Here is a 19831-nt window from a genome sequence, read left to right as displayed (position 1 = left end):
GAGATTTTTTGATGCACTCTATGAAAAGTTACAGCATGTTGAATTTTTTTGAGGGAGAAAAAAAGTTGCCTATCCCAAACATTTTGGCCACCCCCTGTACGTCAGCCGACTCCGAACCCTTGGATCACCTCGTGTATAGCGTCTGAATTAGCCGTTCCCTGAATCTACGCGTATTCCAGCTAAACTCGTCATTAAACATCCTCTGGACAAGATTGAGATTGTCCGGAGTTGTGTCCTCCCTGCATGAGGCAAGCATGCGGTCACGTTTTGTGCAAAAACTCTGGCACACGAACAAAACTTGTTCCGCCGTTTCCTATAAACCAGCACAAATTGGAAATTCGGAAGAATCCGCATGACCGAAACGATGTAGCTTGGGGCCAACCTGTGGATTCATCTGCCTTTGGTGGAACTGTCCCACGCGCACTGCCATTTGTCCATAGAGGCCATCCTGGCAGTCTTGCGTATGCCTCTTGTGCCGCGCATTTCGAAGCACTCTATGTCCTCACTGATAAGAATGCTGATAGGTACCATACCAGTGATGACGCAGAGAGCGTCGTGTGACACGGTACGGACGCACTCGCAACCCTCAGGCACATAAGCCTGTAAGTACTTTCCAGCTTCCGTCGGTAGCATTCGGTACTTAGTGCGGTGCCCTACGCCGGGCCGCCATACCTAAGTATGGACGTAGCAAAACTAGCCAGAAGCTTGCGCTTACTGGCGTACACCGCAGAGCTATTGGACATCATCCGGGACAGTGCCGCAATAGCTGTGGAGGCTCTTTAACAGGCATAATCGACGTGGCTACCGAAACTAAGCTTATCGTCGATCATCACGCCCAACTGTTTGACGGAGCGCTTTGACAGGATAGTGCACTCTCCTACACTGATCTCCGTCTGCTGCTCCGACTTCCAGTTGTTAACAACCGTCACCTCTGTTTTGTGAGGAGCCAGCTCCAGTTTCCTGGACCGCATCCACGCCTCCACAACCTTGATCGAGTGGTCGCCAGTCAACTTCACCTCCTCGATCGTTTCACCGTAGACTTCGAGCGTAATGTCGTCGGCAAATCCGACAATATCCACTCCCACTGGGTTCTCTAACCTCAACACCTCGTCATACATGACATTCCATAACACCGGACCCAGGATGGAACCCTGCAAGACTCCTGAGGTTATGTGAAAGCACTTCCGACCCACCTCCATGTCGTAGACTAGTACACGATTCTGAAAGTAACTTCCGAGAATCTTGTACAGGTACTCCGGTAATCCTAGACGCAAGAGCGCATCGGCAATAGCAGACCAGCTGGCGCTATTAAACGCATTCCTTACATCCAGAGTCACTACCGCGCAAAAGCGAATTCCCCTCCTCCCATTTCTACGGTGGACTCGCCTAGGCATGATCGCATCACACGCACGTGAGAGCACCGCTACCAGCTCGTCGCCGTCTAAACCGAGTAAGTTTCGCTCACGGCGGAGCGCCACCCTAAAAACCCCTTCGTCGAAGTATGATGTCTTCCACCTGCGAGGGCTTGGCCTTGGCCTAGCCGCCTCTTCTTCTATCTGCTGCCTGCTGTTGTTGTAGTCGATACTGTAGCGAACCGCCAGGTGGTCGCTGTGAGTGTAGCCATCATCTACTCTCCAGTTCGAACTACTTGTTAGGCCAGGACTACAAAAGGTCACGTCAATAATTGACTCCGCTCCGTTTCGACTAAAGGTACTCTTGGTACCGACATTAGCCAAGTTGACATCTAAGATGGCCAGTGTTTCTAGCAGGATCTGACCCCACTGATTCGTGAAACGGCTTCTCCATTCCACGGCCCAGGCATTAAAGTAACCCGCTATTACCACCGGCCTTCGCCCTGTTAGCACGGTCGTTAAGCGGCCCAGCATTTGCGTGCACCGCTCGATCGGCCACCGCGGAGGCGCATAAAACAGCTACAGAAGAAGACCCCGTTTACTTTGGCGACCACGAAGCTTTAATAGGTAGTAGACACCAACTCCTGGACGGGGTATTTACCCGTCGTCCATATCGCCGCCATTTTTCTGGACCCATCCGAGACCCAATTGCCGTTGCCGGCGGGTACTCGGTATACGTCCGCTATGATGGCGATCGTCCCCTACTCAGAAACCGCCTGACAAAGCAGTTTCTGGGCCGAGTCACAATGGTTCAGGTTTAGGTGCGTTACCTGCACTGTGATTTGTCAGCTACGGCTCTTCTTAAGGTCGGGCAATTTGGACCTTCCGTTGGGTGCTTGTTATTTGTGGATTTCCCGAAGCAAATCAACCACGTTGGCGGACTCGTACAGCTTTGTGCATTATGGCCTTCGCCATCGCATCGCCTGCGCAACTTGCTCCTGTCAGGGCCTCTACAGTCCCATGACTTATGTGTTGGTTCCAGACACCTGAAACAAACCTCCGGTGGCAAGGACAGTTGGCCTACCGATCATCCCACCTTAAGCTTCGCTAGTTTAACTAACCTACCTGTGTCCCTGCCGGACCCTTCCGTAGCCGAACGGCTATGGTGGCCAGCTGCATCTCGCACTGTTGCCGCAGTGCCGTGACGAGTTCTTCCGCGTCAGTGATCTCATCTAGGTTCTTCACTTTCAGAGTCGCCTCCGTTGTAAGAGCCCTCACCTCGACACCCTTTCCAAGGAGAGTTTTGAAATCGGCGTCTTCCTTGTCACGCTTGAGCTCGAGGGGTCTTTTCATACGTACAAGTACGTCTAATACTGCTCGCGGTGACTCCCGGATCCGCAAGCTTGGCGTCACTCCACATCGTCTTCAACACGTCCGAGCAGTTGATGACAAGCGCTTCGCCTTTCTTGCGCTTGACACCTATGCTTCTACGTCTCTTGAGTTTGGTGTCCTTACGCTTCTGCTCATTTAGCGGTTTTTGCTTCTTCCCTTTTCGCTCAACTGTCGTCCAAGGGAGCCCTTCCCTTGGTCCGCGCCTTTTTTGTGATTGCCGAGGGCCTAACTACAATCGCAACCCCTTGTTCCCTTTCATCCGGGACGGGCTAGCGTTTTCTAGCCCACCTTTCCCAGATTTCCGGGACGCCTTACCGATATCGTTTAACCTCCAGATACGGTAATGAAATGACCCAAAATGACTCTAATCGCATGAAATCTCACCCTCAGTGGAGGTGTTGATGAAGCAATCAACAAAATACACATCATCAAGTTTATATTATACTATACACATAGGCTTTATACTACCTTATACTTATACTGTCTAATAGTCACGCGTTGTCCGTCGTCTCGGTGAAGACCAACAACCTTTACAGAATGATTCGCTTTAGGAGTTTCCCGGCCGTGTCTAAAAGGCAGATTGGTCTATATGCTGACGGGTCGCCTGGTGGCTTCCCGTGCTTGGGCAATAGAACCAGTTCTTGCCTTTTCCACCTATCCGGGAACTCGCCCCTATCCAGGCATCTCTGCATAGCCAGTCTGACCATGTCAGGGCTAGTCTCGATGGCCGCTTTGATAGCCACCGTCGGAATGCCATCCGAGCCCGGGGCCTTGTTCAGCTTAAGTGATTTCGCAATTGCGGCTAGCTCGTCATTTGTCACTGGGGGAACCTCGCTCGGACCGAGATGGTCTTACCTCGTGGTGCGGGAACAACGTTTCCACAATCCTCTGCAGCATCACGGGAAAGCGTTCCGGTGGTCCAGATGTACCTCTCGTTTTGCACATGACTACCCGGTAGGCATCTCCTCAGGGGGTTGTGTTGGCCATCTGATAGAGATCAACAAAGAACGCCCGCTTACGCGCCCTAATCCTTTATTCAGTGTCAATTTTGCCGCCCTGTATGCCTCCTCTCGCTCCACTCCCAACTCATCAGTCCGGCAGTTGGCACCACCAGTATACTGGTCTTCGTCCATTCCTGGGTATGGATCGTCTCTTCTTTGCCGCGTCGCACGCTCGTCTCAGGGTACCAACTAGACCGTCGCTAGACAGGTAGTCGGTGTTCTGTTCCATGAGCAGTCGCTCAACAAATGCCGGCTTATCGAAACTCGAGGTTAGCCATCCTCGGTGAGTGTCGGTTATCCTCGACTGCTGCCATCTACCGCCATATTCGATACTGTATCGAATCGCCAGGTGATCACTATGCGTGTACCCGTTGTCAACTCTCCAGTCTGAGCTAGGGTTAAGACCCGGGCTCCAGAAGGTCACATCAATGATGGACTCCGGACCATTCCTGCTATATGGGCTTGTACTGCCGACATTCGCAACCTCAACGTTTAATCCCGCCACAGCCTCGAGAAGAGCCCAACCTCTCTCGTTCGTAGAGCGACTGCCCCACTCGACCGCCCACGCGTTTAGGTTTCCACCGATGACCAAGGGACTCAGTCCTACTAGTGCGCTTGCCAGTGAGTCTAGCATGGACGAGAACTGGTCTATCGACCACCTGCACCCCACCCATGGGTGGGGCATAGCAACTGCAGATCTTCGCAATTGCGAAGCCCTCACACGTCGATCTTCGCAATTGCGAAGCCCTCGCACGTCGTGGAGATTATCTCCTGGACCGGGTACCGACCGGTCGTACAGATCGCCGCTTTCTTGGCCTTATCCGCAACCCAGTTCCCGTTATTGGGGGTGGGGGGGTTTGGGATGCGGTATGGGTCCGAAAGAAGCGCGATGTATGTACTCGACTCCGAGGCGGATTGCCACAACAGCTGCTGCGCGGCTTCACAGTGATTCATGTTCAACTGTGTGACTTGCGTCATTTTCGGCCGTTCCGTCCACTTATGCTTGGGTACCCGTCACGTGGCCCTTGTTCGCCATGCAAATCAGACACTTTGGTGTCGATTTGCACTCCCTGACGAAGTGGCCTTCTACTCCGCATCTTCTGCATAGTTTATTTCTGTCGGGTCCTTTGCATGCCCAGCCCACGGCTTGTGGCCTCGCTCGAAGCTCTTGAAGCACACTTCCGGCGGCTCACAGTTGCTGAGCGGACACTCCGACCAGCCGACTTCTATCATGCCCTTTGCTGCCGCTTTTTTGCCTCCACAGTTGGAAGCTTGATCGTCGCGATCTGCCTGATGCGGATCGATGCGCTTGGCGCGTCCACTATACACTGCTGCCTAAGGACGACAGAGAGCTCCTCCGCGGTGGTGATCTTACACTGGAGAGTCGCCTCCGGCGTCATAGCCCTCACCTGTACCTTCTCTCCTAGCACTTCCTGTGCTAGTGCAGTGTAAGAGGAGCCCTTGTTGATGGCATCCTTCTTGAGCACTAGCATCATCTCTCCTGTTCTAGTGCGCCGGATGCTTTTGGCATTCGCGCCTAGCTCCGAGAGACGATTCTCGTCACGCATAGCCCGCAGTACATCTGCGTAGCTATCTCCCTCTGTTTTGAGGACCAGTGCGTCGCCCTCGTGCGTTTACGAGCAAGCTTCGTTTTGGTTTTACTCAAAACCTTCTCTTTCCGCTTCTTCTTTCCAACCGTATTCCAAGGGTTCTCCTTCCCTTGGACCGGTTGGTCACCGTTACTTTTAACAACCTCGACTCGGGATTTCGGCTCTTTATCCGAGCTCGTTTCGCGACCGGTTTGGGGTTGCTCGCACTACGCGGGCGTTTACCTTTCCCCGGCCGCTCCTCATCGACCGAACTCGGCCTTTTGGCTTGGGCCGAGATTTTCGCTCTATCTGCAGCCCCACCTGGCTGCTCCCGCTCTCTGTAGAGGGCAATCTGTTTGCGTGGACCTCTCTACTCTACCCGCGTCAGTTGCTTTACCTCGGTCCACCAAGAGATCATATTCCATCTTGGCCTGGCTGGGCTACCGAATCGCGGAGCCTCAGCAGAACTTTTTTTAAGGTCTTTGCTGATGTCATTCCGCCTCGTGTAGCTGATCAGCTCGTCGAGCTGTTCAGCGACCACCAGCGACTTCGGAAGCCCATCTCTGTTACGAATCAGCGCACGCGTGAGTTCCACTCCACTCATCTGCGTGTCCTCGGTCGCTGACCTGATCCTCGGTGTTCCGTACTCCAACACTTGAGGGGATTCCACCCTAGCCGCTTGCGTTGGTGATCTAACCAGTGCGCTTCTCACGAACGAATTCGTCACCTCACCCTCCGTATTCTCGACCTCTTTAATTAAAAACGAATCCATTACTGCAATGAGGGTCCCTCTTAGAGCCGCTGTCCCTCATTGCCACTGAAATAGTCGCGCAAGAATCCCGGTGGTTATCTATGCAAGCAAGGGGGCCACCCTCGGGTTGGCATAGGCCCTTATGGGACCTCAGCTCAGAGCCAGGATCAGCGCTGATCAGGATTGTTCAACTGAACCTACCACCACTCAGTTAGTATCCTAAGCTGGATACAGATCGGGAACGTACTCTAAGGCCTTGCCAAGGTGTTATGGGACGGAAGGCAGCTCCGACATTAGCCCATCCGTCGTTTCAGGTCGGTGTTCCGTACTCCAACACTTGAGGGGATTCCACCCTAGCCGCTTGCGTTGGTGATCTAACCAGTGCGCTTCTCACGAACGAATTCGTCACCTCACCCTCCGTATTCTCGACCTCTTTAATTAAAAACGAATCCATTACTGCAATGAGGGTCCCTCTTAGAGCCGCTGTCCCTCATTGCCACTGAAATAGTCGCGCAAGAATCCCGGTGGTTATCTATGCAAGCAAGGGGGCCACCCTCGGGTTGGCATAGGCCCTTATGGGACCTCTGCTCAGAGCCAGGATCAGCGCTGATCAGGATTGTTCAACTGAACCTACCACCACTCAGTTAGTATCCTAAGCTGGATACAGATCGGGAACGTACTCTAAGGCCTTGCCAAGGTGTTATGGGACGGAAGGCAGCTCCGACATTAGCCCATCCGTCGTTTCAGGTCAGTGTCACCCGGCCCTACTAAGAGGATAGAATTCCGTCGCCACCAGCACACCTCTACTGGTGTTGCTCCTGATGTTCCCGAGGCACCACTGACCAGGCTAGGGCACTTTGGAAGCGGTGCCGATCCGCTTGTACTACAGAGTTGATGCTTCCGGATGTGTGGTATTTCTAAAGAGGCCCAGCAGAGCCCACTGCTGAACTACCGCCACGCCTAGGCAAACTCCGCTTGAACAATTCGTGTGCAGTGCACATGATGCTCGGTCACCTTGCGATGCCAAAGGTGGTGAGTCCTCACTGATGTTCGAACATGCTTCGCCTAAGAAAAGCCTTCGTAAGCTCCATTCTGGTGTGGTGAAGTTAGTTGTATTTGTAGTAGTTTCTATATTAATGATGACTTATGCAACGTCAGATGAGTTGATTATAAAATAAATAAATAAATATAGGAAATTCTAGTATATTTCAGAGTTTTGCCCACAACGTTTGGCTTTTTACTCCTATGCGGACATATATTCTTCATTATCCAACCAAATTAACGATCCATCTCGTCGACTCGACCCTCCGTCAAACAAGGGAACCCACGTGGACTGGGATCACACGGTCGTGGTGCGCCTGGTGAAATTCAGCTTCTTTTCTTGAACCAACTTTCCCGCCCCGATAATGATAGCTACGCGCATCTCCTTAACCCAGTAGCTAGCTATACCTTACGCTGCTGTACGTTATGCTAAGAAGAAGTAGGAGATGGTAAGGTCGTCGTCGAGGAATGACGACGACGATGACGACCAAGCAGCACACGTGTGACGGTGACGGTCGGGCCCGGCGAAGAAAGGGTCGCGGCCGATAATTATCCAATTCACTTTCTTCAAGACGACCGACCGTGTTGTGTTGTGGTCGTCATCGTGGTCGACATTGAGGCTGCCTGCCTGCCTATCATTCAGCTTCAATGCAGACAATGGATTTATTTGGGAACTGGAATTATGGCGTACTGGTGTGGTAGATACTGTACTTACGTCTTTGCTGATGTGAATACGCACCTGTTTGGTGCGTCCCGAAGAGGTAATTATCGATCTCTATGGAAGAAAGAGGGCCTCATTACTTTACAATCCACTCACTTTCGTTGTAGGTATCCCACATGAGCTTGAAGCTGGTAGTGGATGAATGCGCGAAACATAGATTGATGAAGTTGAAAATGACTTACTAACCTTAGCCGTCAGACTAGGGCCTGCGTGGCCTCTGCTGTACATTGTAGCCGTCTCCATTCTACTCGGTCCATGGCTGAGTGTCTCCAGTTCAGCACTCTGCGAAGGGCCCTCTATTTGATCGACCCATCAAGCTCGCTGCGCACCATGTCTTCTTGTACCGGTCGGATGACTCGAGAACCATTTTATTCGCGTTGCTATCTGACATCCTGATGACGTGACCCGCTCACCGTAGTTGAAAATGAACATAACATGTATTCTTCACTTGATGGTTTCTAACTCCTAAGACGAACTTTGGAAACCTTATGTAATCGGTATGATTGAAATTTAAATTTCTTATATGTAAACTTATCAATCAAGCAAGTACAAAGCACAGAGAAGCAGGCGTCACACTCTCATAGCTTTCCATCGATCATCTTTTCAATGGCGCCAAAACACAGTACGTTAGCATTGGGCGATTACGTTTTCGTGACGATGTTTTTAATGAAATTTGTTGTAAGTGTTATGTACGTCTGTTTCTCTGTGTACAAAGCATACGATAACTTTTAAAAAGTGTAAGAAAAATCCAAAATGTAAGCTGCTAGTTTCTCAACAATTTAACGACGAATGAATAACTTTACGTGAAGTAAGATCACTTTTTGTGACATGATTCTGACTTGGGTGCCGTTCATTAAACTGCTATATCTCAGGATTAAGTGAAATGAATAACATAAAATTTCCTACACTAAATGAGATTGTTATGCCGTTATGGATATAAGAAAATTGGCTATGTGAATTTTAAGATTTTTACTGTACTGATCAATGATATAGAAGTTCATCCTCCTCTCCTCTTCTTGGCGTAACGTCCTCACTGGGACAAAGCCTGCTTCTCAGCTTAGTGTTCTAAGAGTTATTAACTGAGTGTTCCACAGTTATTAACTGAGAGCTTCCTCTGCCAATGACCATTTTGCATGTGTATATCGTGTGGCAGGCACGAAGATACTCTATGCCCAAGGAAGTCAAGGAAATTTCCTTTACGGAAAGATCCTGGACCGACCGGGAATCGAACCCGTCACCCTCAGCATGGTCATGCTGAATACCCGTGCGTTTACCGCCTCGGCTATATGGGTCCTCCGTAGAAGTTCATAAATTGACTAAAAAAATCTAGATAAAATCCTTTAAGATTCTTCACGGATTTTCTCAAACAATTCTCCAAGGATTCATTTTTTTTTCAGAGCTTATTTTTTGAGAAATATTTCAAACATTTATGAAGTGCTTCAGAAGATGCTCGATGCATTCCTACAGAAACTGCTCCATTCATGATTTCTTCTCGGGTTCCCTTCAGTAATTTTTTGGAAGATTCTTTTGAGAAACCTTCCATGAATTTATTATTATTACCATGACATTGTATAAAAAATCCTCTACGCTCTCTTGCTGTAGTTTCCTAAAAACTTTCTTCAGGGAAGAAGGAATATATCTAAAAGTTTCTTCTGTGATGCCTGCCAAGATGCTTTGAATTCATACATTGATTCTTCCGGGTATTGCGCTGGATATTTCTTAACAAATTTCTCCAACATTCTCTTCACACCTCTTGGAATCTCTACACTGATTCTTTCAGAAATTGTTTCAGAAATTTCTCTACAAAGCTTTAAAAAAATCTTGCTTTAGCTTCTTAGGAAATATTTTTTAGATTATTGAGATTATTTTAAGAGTTTTATATATTTGCTTCTCCCACGGATTCCACGGATTGCCACGGATTCCTTCAGGTTTAAAAAAAAATATTAAGAGTTTTTTTTTACGATTACCCCCAACGCCTCGTATTTTCAGGTATTCTCCAGGATTTTTTTCATAAAATTCTTTGATTTTTTTCGTGTTCGGGTTTTTATTCTCCAGATATTTCGCCAAAGAACTCCTGCGAAATTCATCAAGAGGAGAATGTTTAGTGAAGATTTTTTCAAAATCTTGTTTTCGAATTTACTAGAAACTGTTCTCAGGAATCTGAGTTGGAATTTCTTCAGAAATAATGAATTCGTCCTTTTAAGATAAGGCTACAATAAGGAGGTGGTTATCATACAGAATATCTCAAATTTGTTTCAAAATATTAGAAAACGAAAAAAATAAATTTTCGCATTTTTTTATGGGACATACTGTAGTTCCCGATTGTTCCTGTTGCCGTGACTGGGAGTGGAACGGATTTTTATGTGTGCAATAAAATGGAGATAATGAGTTGTCGAAGGAATATCCAAGCACGTTCCGCAGAGATTTCTGAAAGAAATTTGAAATATTCTGAAAAAAAGCCGAATATTTTTTTCAAATGATAATGATGAAATGGGCGTGTCGGTGCCATCTCTTCCAACTTGGTAGAATACTTGGGGGCGTCCATAAATGACGTAGCTTTTTTTAAGCGATTTTTAATACCCCCTCCCCCCTCGTAGCATTTCGTCACAAATTTGGATACCCCCTATAAATGACGTAGCGTGTTAAACGACCCCCCCCCTCTCCACAAAAAAATTTTCATGTCAAAAAGCAAACAAATCTAAACTTTGTTCGGAAATTTTTACTTGTATGTTAACGAATATATGAAAAAAAAACAACAAAAGCAAGAAAACATTGACGACTGCCAGGTTCAGATCGCCGACATCAAGACCATAGGTACAACCAGTGGAGATTATCACCAAAGCTAATGACTCAATAATAGGCCGTCCCTTATTTTGCAAAAATTGGAAATGTTATAAGTTCGTTAGTGGAAAATGATCGTTTTAGCTAAAAAATGATCGTGTCAAAATTTGAAGTCCGTATCTGAAGGCTAAGTGGTCCCTCAAGGGGCCTAAAGTTGTCAAAAAATGCATGGGACCAAAAAAACATGAATTTTTTTTCGACAAAACAAATACGCTATTCCACTAAAACCGGTGATTTTAGGACCCTAAAGGGCCAAAAATGTGTTTAGATTTGCGATATCTCTACTAAGGGATTTACTAATATCTCTACTAAGGGACGGCCTACTCAATAAACCACCCATCGTTCTGCTTGATGCCGAAGAACAGGAAGTTGAAACCCAATATAGTCAATCTGTATTGCAATCTGTAAACTGTAATCTGTTAGAGAAATATCAAATTGGTTTCGTTTGAATTAAATGCACCATGAAATTTGAGGGATCCTGCAAGAGTTTCTTCAAAAATTCTTTTAGCAGTTAATTCTGGAATTCCTCAAGGAGCTTACTTTGGGATTTTCGAGAGTTCCTCCCTTTTTAATTCCTCCAGCATTTCCTTCAGAGATCCCTTCAAGAAATCCTTCCGGAGTTTTTTCTAAGATACCACCAAAAGTTCCTTCTGAGATTTCTCCGGGATTTTTTTTTTATATATTTTTATGTTTAAGTTTATCTATGGTTTTCTTCAGGAGTTCTTTAAAAATTTTCCTCTCCTCTCTTCCTCCAGCAGTTTCTTCGGACATCTCTTCAGGGATTTAAACTGGAATTTCTTTTGAGATTCCATCAGAACTTCTTTCTGGGTTTCCTAACGAAGTTCCTTTCGGGATTCCTCCTGGAGTTCCTTCTTGGTTTCCTTCAGGAATTTTCTCAAATATTCATTCCGAGACCTCTGCAAGAAACCTCTCCGGCATTCTTCAAAACCCCTCCAGGAATTGCTTTTGGGATTCCTCCAAGAGTTTTTTTTTCGGAATTCTTTAAGAATTCCTTCCTGGATTCTTCTGGGATTCCTCGAGAGCTTTCTTCTAGGATTTTTCCCGGGACTTCCCCGGGAACTTTTTCTGGTATTCCTCCATTCACTCCTTCCAGGATTCCTCCAGGATCTTTTAGAATTCCGCGAGGAATCCTTCTACGGTTTCCTTCCATTTTTTGTCTTCCTCCTCTGTTGGGAAAGTTAACCCACTGTGTCCAATAAGCTGAACTTTTGTGGCATTCCTCCCATAGTTCCTTCAGGAATTCCTCCAGGATTTCCTTCTTAGATTTCACCTGGAGTTCTATCTGGATATCTTCCGGGATTCCACAAAAGTTATTTTCGGGATTCCTTCAGAAATTACTTCCGGGATTCCATCAAAAATTTCTTCCATGTTTTCTACAGAAATTGAACCAGGAGTTCCTTCTAAGACTCCTCAAATAACTCCCTCTGAGATTCTTCCAGGAGTTTATTGAAGATTTCTCCAAAAGTTCCATTTGGAATTGCTCCTGGAACTCTTCACTTTCTTTTTGAATTTCCATATGATTTCTTTCAAGGTTCCTCCAAGAGTTCCTTCTGAAATTCTTCTGGAAATTCCTAAAGGGATTCTTTCTGAAATTCCTCCAAATCCTTTAGGAATGTTTTTTCTGGAATTCCCAGTGGGAATTCCTGTGGAAATGTTATCCTTTTTCTGTTGGGGAAACCTATAAAGAATACCATGAGAAATTCCTTGTGGAGGAGCTCCTTAAGAAATTGCTGGAGGAATTCTTCGAGGAAGTCCTGTAGAAGCTATATAAGGAACTCCTCAAAAAATGCCATAATGCCAAAATTTAGATTTTTTTCCTTTGCAACCTTAGCGGTGTGCAGTGCCCTATAGCAAGCAGCAAACTATTGGAAATTTTCTGTATACACAATACATTTTTCTTTACGCAGATTTCCAAAACCATTTTCTCAGATACAGTTGTTGTGTCCGATAGCTGCATGTCTTATGAAAGGAAGCTAGCATTTATGTCCATTATTTGTTATTTACATTAATGTGCATGGAAAAAAAATAATGCATTATATTTTTTCTTTGATTTACTGGCACAGTGTAAAAAATTCGAAAATCCGAAGTGAAGATTGACTTTCTATTTTTTTCATTCGTGTCTGGCCACATTCATTGTCAACTCAATGGCTCTCTTTTTTCATTCAATTCTCTGTCATGAATATTTTCTTGCGCGTTGTAAAATGTCCAATTTCTGTTAACAGACGTACAGTTCGACTTAATGAACAAATGAAGCAGATGGTTAGTATTCCAATTAATTACTATACCCAAGTTTTGTGATGATTGGAAGTTTAATCGGTAGTTATGGTCTTGTTTTGTTTCTCAGTGAAAATAGTCAGTGACAGAAAAATGAATGAATAAGTAAAAAAATCATTCACCAAAATGAATTTTATTTTGATCCCTCAGTTGAGAATTTTCCAAATTCGCATAGAATTTCACTCAATGAAAATGAAAATTTTAATCTCTGTTTACTGGATAATGACACTTAATGCAAGTAAAAATTTTATTAATTACAAAATACTTTTTTTTAATAGGCTAAGTAGAAAGCTACGTAGCATATCATAAACCCCTACCCCCCTATCGTCACACTTCGTCACAAAATCACAAACACCCCCCCCCCCAAAAAGCTACGTCATTTATGGACGACCCCTAGTAAAAAAAATCGAGTAGTGTGCAGTGTGGAGCCTCGTAGCCGTGCGGTTAGGGTCACCAAGCTTATAGTCGCACCAAGCTATGGAGTGAGGGTTCGATTCCCGCTCCGGGCGATGAAACTTTTCATGAGAATAGTTTCTTCTCCGTATCCACTGGTGCATGCTCCGTGTGTCCCTTGTCTAGTGTTAAGTTTCATTCAGTCTGTACAGCCTCTGGCTGAAGACGGTGTCCGTGTCTTTGAAATATTTATTCTTTCAATTCCAACTATGTGTTTGCAGTCCCTGACAAATACGTATTTCGACCACAGCAGTAAGGTCCCCAAGTAACAAAATTAATTTTATAATGCTTTTGAAGTATTCTTCAACACCTGTTCTTTAAAACCATGCATAAACCAAACTGCTCTGCAACACGACATCAACTCTACCATAAACCCGCCATAAGACCAAAGAGGCCCATCCTAAGATGCTCTTGGAGAGTTGTTTTTTAATTTCTTTTAAAATTTGTTGTACTTCCCAAGTTGTCCTCAAGGTGAATTGCTCTCTCCTTGTAGAATTCTTCAAGTACATGATAAAACGATAATAAATTTGTCAGTGTTGTTGCTGATGCAGCTTTTATGTCGACAGAAAAGTTTGGTGAATTAAATTGAAATTAAAAACACAATGAAAATGACACATTATTGTAATCGGGATTAATTTATTACACAAATTGGAAATACTTCCGTGGTGTAACAAGGATGCAAGATACTTCCAAAAATTGCAACGCGCTTCCATTATAACGCACTAATAAAATATTTAAAAATATTATTCCTGGTCATGCAAACATTGCTCATGAGTTTTCTCAACATGGCTTCCATTGAAATCTAGGCCGGTGGTCGGTCCATCATCGATGGTTTTAATCAACATCACCATAAGATCGTCTTAAATTTCTTTCAACTCATGCCAGAGTTAAAAGCATAACTCAAGAATACTAGGATTTATAACGTTCTCAATGCAGCCTAGTTGGCCTCCATCCAGAACGCCTTAAATTTATTTCATCTTATGCAAGGGTAAGAAGTATTACTCAAGAGTACTCTGGTTTATAACGTCCTTGATATAGGTTTGTGCAAACTCCGCCAAGAACGTCATAAAACATGTACGCCAAATTGTAAACAAACAATAAATTATCGCACCGCGGTGGATTTTGTGAATCTCGTCCGATGAATTTATTTATCAGTCCGGTACCGTTGCCAACCAGGCAGACCTTTTTCGATAACCGGCCTTGATGCGGTGCAGTGCCTCATTCCTCCGGTCAGCACTTTCAACAGGTAAGTAGTTGTTGATTTTGAGATCGATGATTGGAACCCCGATTGCACGGGAAACGACGTCCTAGATGACCATACCCACCTCATTTCGAATGCTGCAACCGGAGGAACTTGGCACTGCACCGCGTTGCGGTTGGGTTTCCGGGTAGGTGTCTTGCTTGGCAGCAATAATGGAACGATGAGAATCAAAATCTGATGCTTGAGTTTTTTCTTGTATTTTTCATGTACCAAACTTATGCATTTTTCATGTACCAAACTTATGCGAGAACAGTTACTCTTGATCAAGAACGGATGATTGAAGATAACTACAAGAACCTTATAAAACTGAAAATAAGTTCAACAGTTCTTGTTGTGTTTATGGTTTTATGAACTGAACCTCAAGTATTCTTGGAGGTATTTTTAAAACCACATATTCACGAAGAATAGTTGTGCTCAGCTGAGACTCCGATAAGATCAACTAAAATATGCAATGTTCCGATAAAACTATCATAAAAACAAATAAAACCAAATAGAATTAAGATTGTTACTTGGGTCGTCTGCCAGTGTCTTGTACTTGGCTCGACTAGACACATTCATATTTTAAAACTAGTGGGATGATGGAGTTAATATGATCCAGACAGGCTCGCTGAACGTACATAATGCCATCGTTGTACGCCGACCGTAGCATCGTAGGAGCGTTAAAGAAATTTTCGAAGAAAATCTCAAAGAAATTTGTCAAAGAAAATTCAAAAGGATAACCGAAGAAGTTTGCAATAGATTTGCCTTAGAAATTTCCAAACGAACTACACCCGATTCTTTTTTTGCACGGGTCTGGTTTTCGATATTACTCAGTCATTTTTTAAGAGATTTTCATGAAATTTTTTACACTAAGGACTGTATCGGAAATTAACTATAAACGTTCAAAATACTCTATCTCGAAGCACGGTTGGTCTTATCATTCCGGTTCTTCTATGAAATCTTCACAATATAGATTAGTTTAGAACAGCTTGAAGAAATTTGGAAAATGTTTAGTATTCTTGAAAATATGGTTGTTAAGGGCGGGGTGAGAAGAAAAAGCGGTCCCGGTTTTGATAGCGGTCTGTATTATGATGCTTCAACTGTAAATGGTCAAATACGATATCTTAAAGGTAAGTACAATGCATATATCAAAGGACGGTCTTCCACTTACAATTCGGTGGCCTTTGCACCTCGCTCACCCTACGAACCAATTCTACCCTCTTAAATGATGCGCTATCTAAGGGTGATTCATGTTGTTTAGTGTGATATTCTAACTATTTCGTACAGTCTTACTTTTCTATTTTCAGGAATTCAGATTACACGGACTTCGCGACGGACAGGCTACCGACGACCAGGAACGAGAACTCGAGAAATAACTTCACTGTAGAATATTTGAGGTTATATGAATCTATCACTATAATCACGAATATCAAATCTACTTCGCTTTACCCTATATATCTGGGATTTATCCCCAACAAATTCAATAAAGGACTACTTCGTCCAACACACACTCTGCAGAATTCACTTTAACTTTGAGATCAAGAGCTGCCCAAAATTTCACTTTGCACTCCTTCAGCTACTGGTGGAAAAGTATGGCCGAGATCAACCGGAAACTCCTCTGGACCGATTTTCCATCGAACAATGACATTTGTCATTCGTTATGCGGCGACGCTTTTACAGCAGAACGCGGCGCTTTAAAGGCGGAGGGCGACAAGGTTGCCAGTTTGCCGTTTCCTGCGTTGACAGTCTCCCCCGGGTGTGATCCGGAGTTTTCCGGAGTTTCACAGAATCCTTTCACGTCAAGCAATGCCAACCGTGACACCGGCCGCAGCAGAGTTTTCGAACCTATCTGCACCACCGCCTGTCGATTTCGGCCATCCAGGCTTGGGACAGTTCGGACTATCCGCCCACGCTCCCATCCATTTCTCTTCGTTGGCTCAGCTACCATGACCAAGTCTCCTGCTTCTACGGGACGGGCTTCCTCGAACCACTTCGGTTGCCTACGGATCACCGGCAGATATTCCGCTAGCCAGCGCTTCCAGAATACATTCAACTGCCGCTGGATCAGCTCCCATGATTTCCCTAATATTTCTCGTCGGGCTAGCTCACGGTAATGTCCGTGTTCGGAAGCTTCTCCTTGCCCGCTACGTGGTCTTATTCCGTTTGAGCTCAGTAGCAGGAAGTGGTTGGGCGTAATCGCCTCTGACTCCTCAGCTTCCAGCGGCAAGTACGTCAGAGGCCTTGAGTTTACCAACCTTTCAGCCTCCACGACCAGCGTCTGCAGCCCCTCGTCATCAAGCTTTCCCTCCGAATATGCTTCCTGCATTGCAGCCTTCACGGATTGAACCAGGCGTTCCCACGCTCCGCCCATGTGTGGGGCTCCTGGCGGAATGAAGTTCCACTTGGTGTTGGTACTGGTGAACGTCGTGGACAGTCCCTGGCTAATTTGATGTTGTAGCACTCGATCGGCTCCCTGGAAGTTCGTCCCGTTGTCACTGAAGAACTCCGCGGGCGGACCTCGACGGCCCACGAATCGGTGGACACACGATATGCAGGATTCTGTTGATAATGTATACGCAACTTCAAGGTGAACGGCGCGCACTGTGAGACAGGTAAACAACGCGATCCACCGCTTCACATTAGACCTTCCCAGCTTGACGATTAGGGGGCCGAAGTAGTCTACTCCGGTGTAAGTGAAGGCTCTCTCGTGGTGGGCAAGACGCGCCGGAAGGAGCGGCGCCATCGGGGGAATCGCTGGCCTCGCCCTGCGAATCTTACATAGTGCGCAGTCCCGGCTTACTTTCTTGACGACTGACCGTAGTCTTGGGATATTATAGAGCTGGCGAATCTCATTCACCACCGTTTCGGAATTCCCGTGCTGACAACGTTGATGGAAATCCAACACCAGGAGCTCCGTAACACGGTGTTTTCTAGGAAGGATAATGGGGTGGCGAACGTTAAACTCTACTCCTTCCCCGGACCCGATTCGACCACGCTCACGCAACAGGCCGCGGTTGTCTAGCATCGGCATCAGCTGGAAAATTGAGCTATGTTTTCCTATAATTTCCTGCCCACTTTCGTTAGGTGCTTTGCCGGACAGTGCCATGACCTCCTCTGGATACGTTTCACGCTGCATCACTTTGAAGATGGTTTCTTCTGCTACCCGGTACGCAACGGCCGCTTCTTGTTCGAATTGTTCAGGAACCTTATCGCGTACGCTATTGCTCGTAGCAGTCGATTCCAGGAAGAGAACCGGGTGAAATCAATCGGGGGCACGAAAGAACAGTGGTGCAGGGTTGATGCGCGCATTTCTTCACTGGTAGCCGGCACTGGATCCTTCAAAAGAGGCCACTCGTTCTCTGGAAGTCGCAGAAAGTCGGGTCCCCGAAACCATTTGCTGTTGCGGTCGAAGTATGGACCACTACCCCACTTCGTAGCTTCATCCGCTGGATTGGCCTTCGACGGTACCCACCGCCAGTCACTCGAAGTAGTGTGTTCCAGTATCTCTCCTACTCTGAATGAAACGAACTGCCGATAATTCCTAGGGTCGGATTTAATCCAGGCCAGTGCCGTTCTGGAATCTGTCCAGAATATCATCTTGGACACGGGAATGTTGTGCTCTGTTTTGACAAACTTCGACCATCGCACACCCAAAACACAACCCTGCAGCTCGAGTCTCGGAATTGACCAGGGCTTCAGCGGTGCGACCTTGGCTTTAGCGGCGATTAGGCAGCACTGTGACTCATCACCTGTTCCTAGCGTTCGTAGATATATCGCGCAAGAATACGCTATCTCGCTCGCGTCGACAAAAACGTGGAGCTCCGAGTTGTAGTAGGTATTTTGACAAGCGTTACGGAAGTAACACCGCGGAATTCGTATTTCTGCGATGTAGCCTATCATTTGCACCCACCTGTGCCACTTTGAGTAAATTTCCTCGCTGACTTGTTCATCCCAAGCGGTGCCCGCTCGCCACAAGTCCTGGATAAGAACCTTCCCGTGAACGATAAAAGGTGAGAGTAACCCTAAAGGATCAAACAGGGTCATCACGCACCGCAAAACTTGCCTCTTCGTGGGTTTCGTGGCTGTACGGATCAGTATTTGGACTTCCTCGCTCATCTGAGTAGAAAAACTCAGCTCGTCGCTGGACGGACTCCACAGCATTCCGAGAACCCTTTCGGGATTCGCACTGTCCATCAAACTTATCTGCTTATCCGATTCAAGCTGTTCCTCGTCCAGCATTTGAAGCACCACGCTACTGTTGGACCGCCAGTTGTGCAGCTTGAAGCCGCCGTTGCCATGCACGGTTCGTACATCGCGTGCCACCTTTGCTGCCTCTTCCCATGAGCTAAAACTGGCCAAATAATCGTCGACGTAATGGTCGTCGACAATCGCTTTGGCTGCCTCCGGATAAAGCTCACTGTGTAGTTCCGCGTTTCGGTTTTTCACAAATTGAGCTGATGCGGGGGAGCAAGTGCTCCCAAATGTGGCTACATCCATCACGTAGACCGTTGGCTTATCGATCGGCTGGGCGCGCCATAGAAAACGCTGAGAGTCCCTGTCCTCTTTTCGGATGCGGATTTGGTGGAACATCTCTTGGATATCCGAGGTAACGGCCACCCCATACAACCGAAATCGGAAGAGAATAGCTGGGAGAGGTGTGAGTTGATCCGGACCTTTGAGGAGCTCACTGTTCAATGATACGCCGTTGACTTTGGCTGCTGCGTCCCAAATGACTCGGACCTTCCCTGGTTTTTTAGGGTTCATCACTGCTCCGACTGGGAGGTACCAAACTCTCCGGGGATCTGCTGCTTCTATCTCCGCGATTGTGGTCTTGTGGGCATAGCCTTTCTTTTCATACTCGACGATTTGCCGATGGAGATTTTCTTTTAGCACTGGGTCACGCTCCATCCGACGTTCCAGACACTCCAGTCGTCGTACTGCCATGTAGTAGCTGTCGGGGAATTCTACTTGATCTTTTCGCCAAATCAGCCCGGTCTCGAACCTGTTCCCCACTCGCCGGGTCGTAGCTTCCATGATGGCTAACGCTCGCTCATCTTCCTTCGCAAGGGACGGTTCAACTGGCCTGGAACCCGTTTCTTCGACAGTGTAGAACTGCTTCACCGCTTCGTGGAGTTTCTCGTCGCAGGAACACTCA

At 46.4% G+C, this 19831-nt stretch overlaps 2 protein-coding genes across 3 annotated transcripts in view; one reads left to right on the top strand and one right to left on the bottom strand.

Annotated features, from left to right (window-relative positions):
• The window catches only part of LOC109398413 (uncharacterized), a 286366-nt gene that overhangs the window by 106860 nt on the left and 159675 nt on the right, over positions 1–19831 (top strand). The window lies entirely within an intron of this gene.
• Positions 16328–17812, bottom strand: LOC134288826 (uncharacterized). Its single transcript, XM_062854713.1, has one exon. It carries the CDS (start codon positions 17810–17812, stop codon positions 16328–16330), a length of 1485 nt encoding a protein of 494 aa, XP_062710697.1.

The sequence above is a fragment of the Aedes albopictus genome, chromosome 1 (assembly GCF_035046485.1).
Source record: "Aedes albopictus strain Foshan chromosome 1, AalbF5, whole genome shotgun sequence".
NCBI classification, from domain to species: domain Eukaryota; kingdom Metazoa; phylum Arthropoda; class Insecta; order Diptera; family Culicidae; genus Aedes; species Aedes albopictus.
Note: the sequence above shows the minus strand (reverse complement) of the source record. Positions and strands in the feature narration are given on the sequence as shown.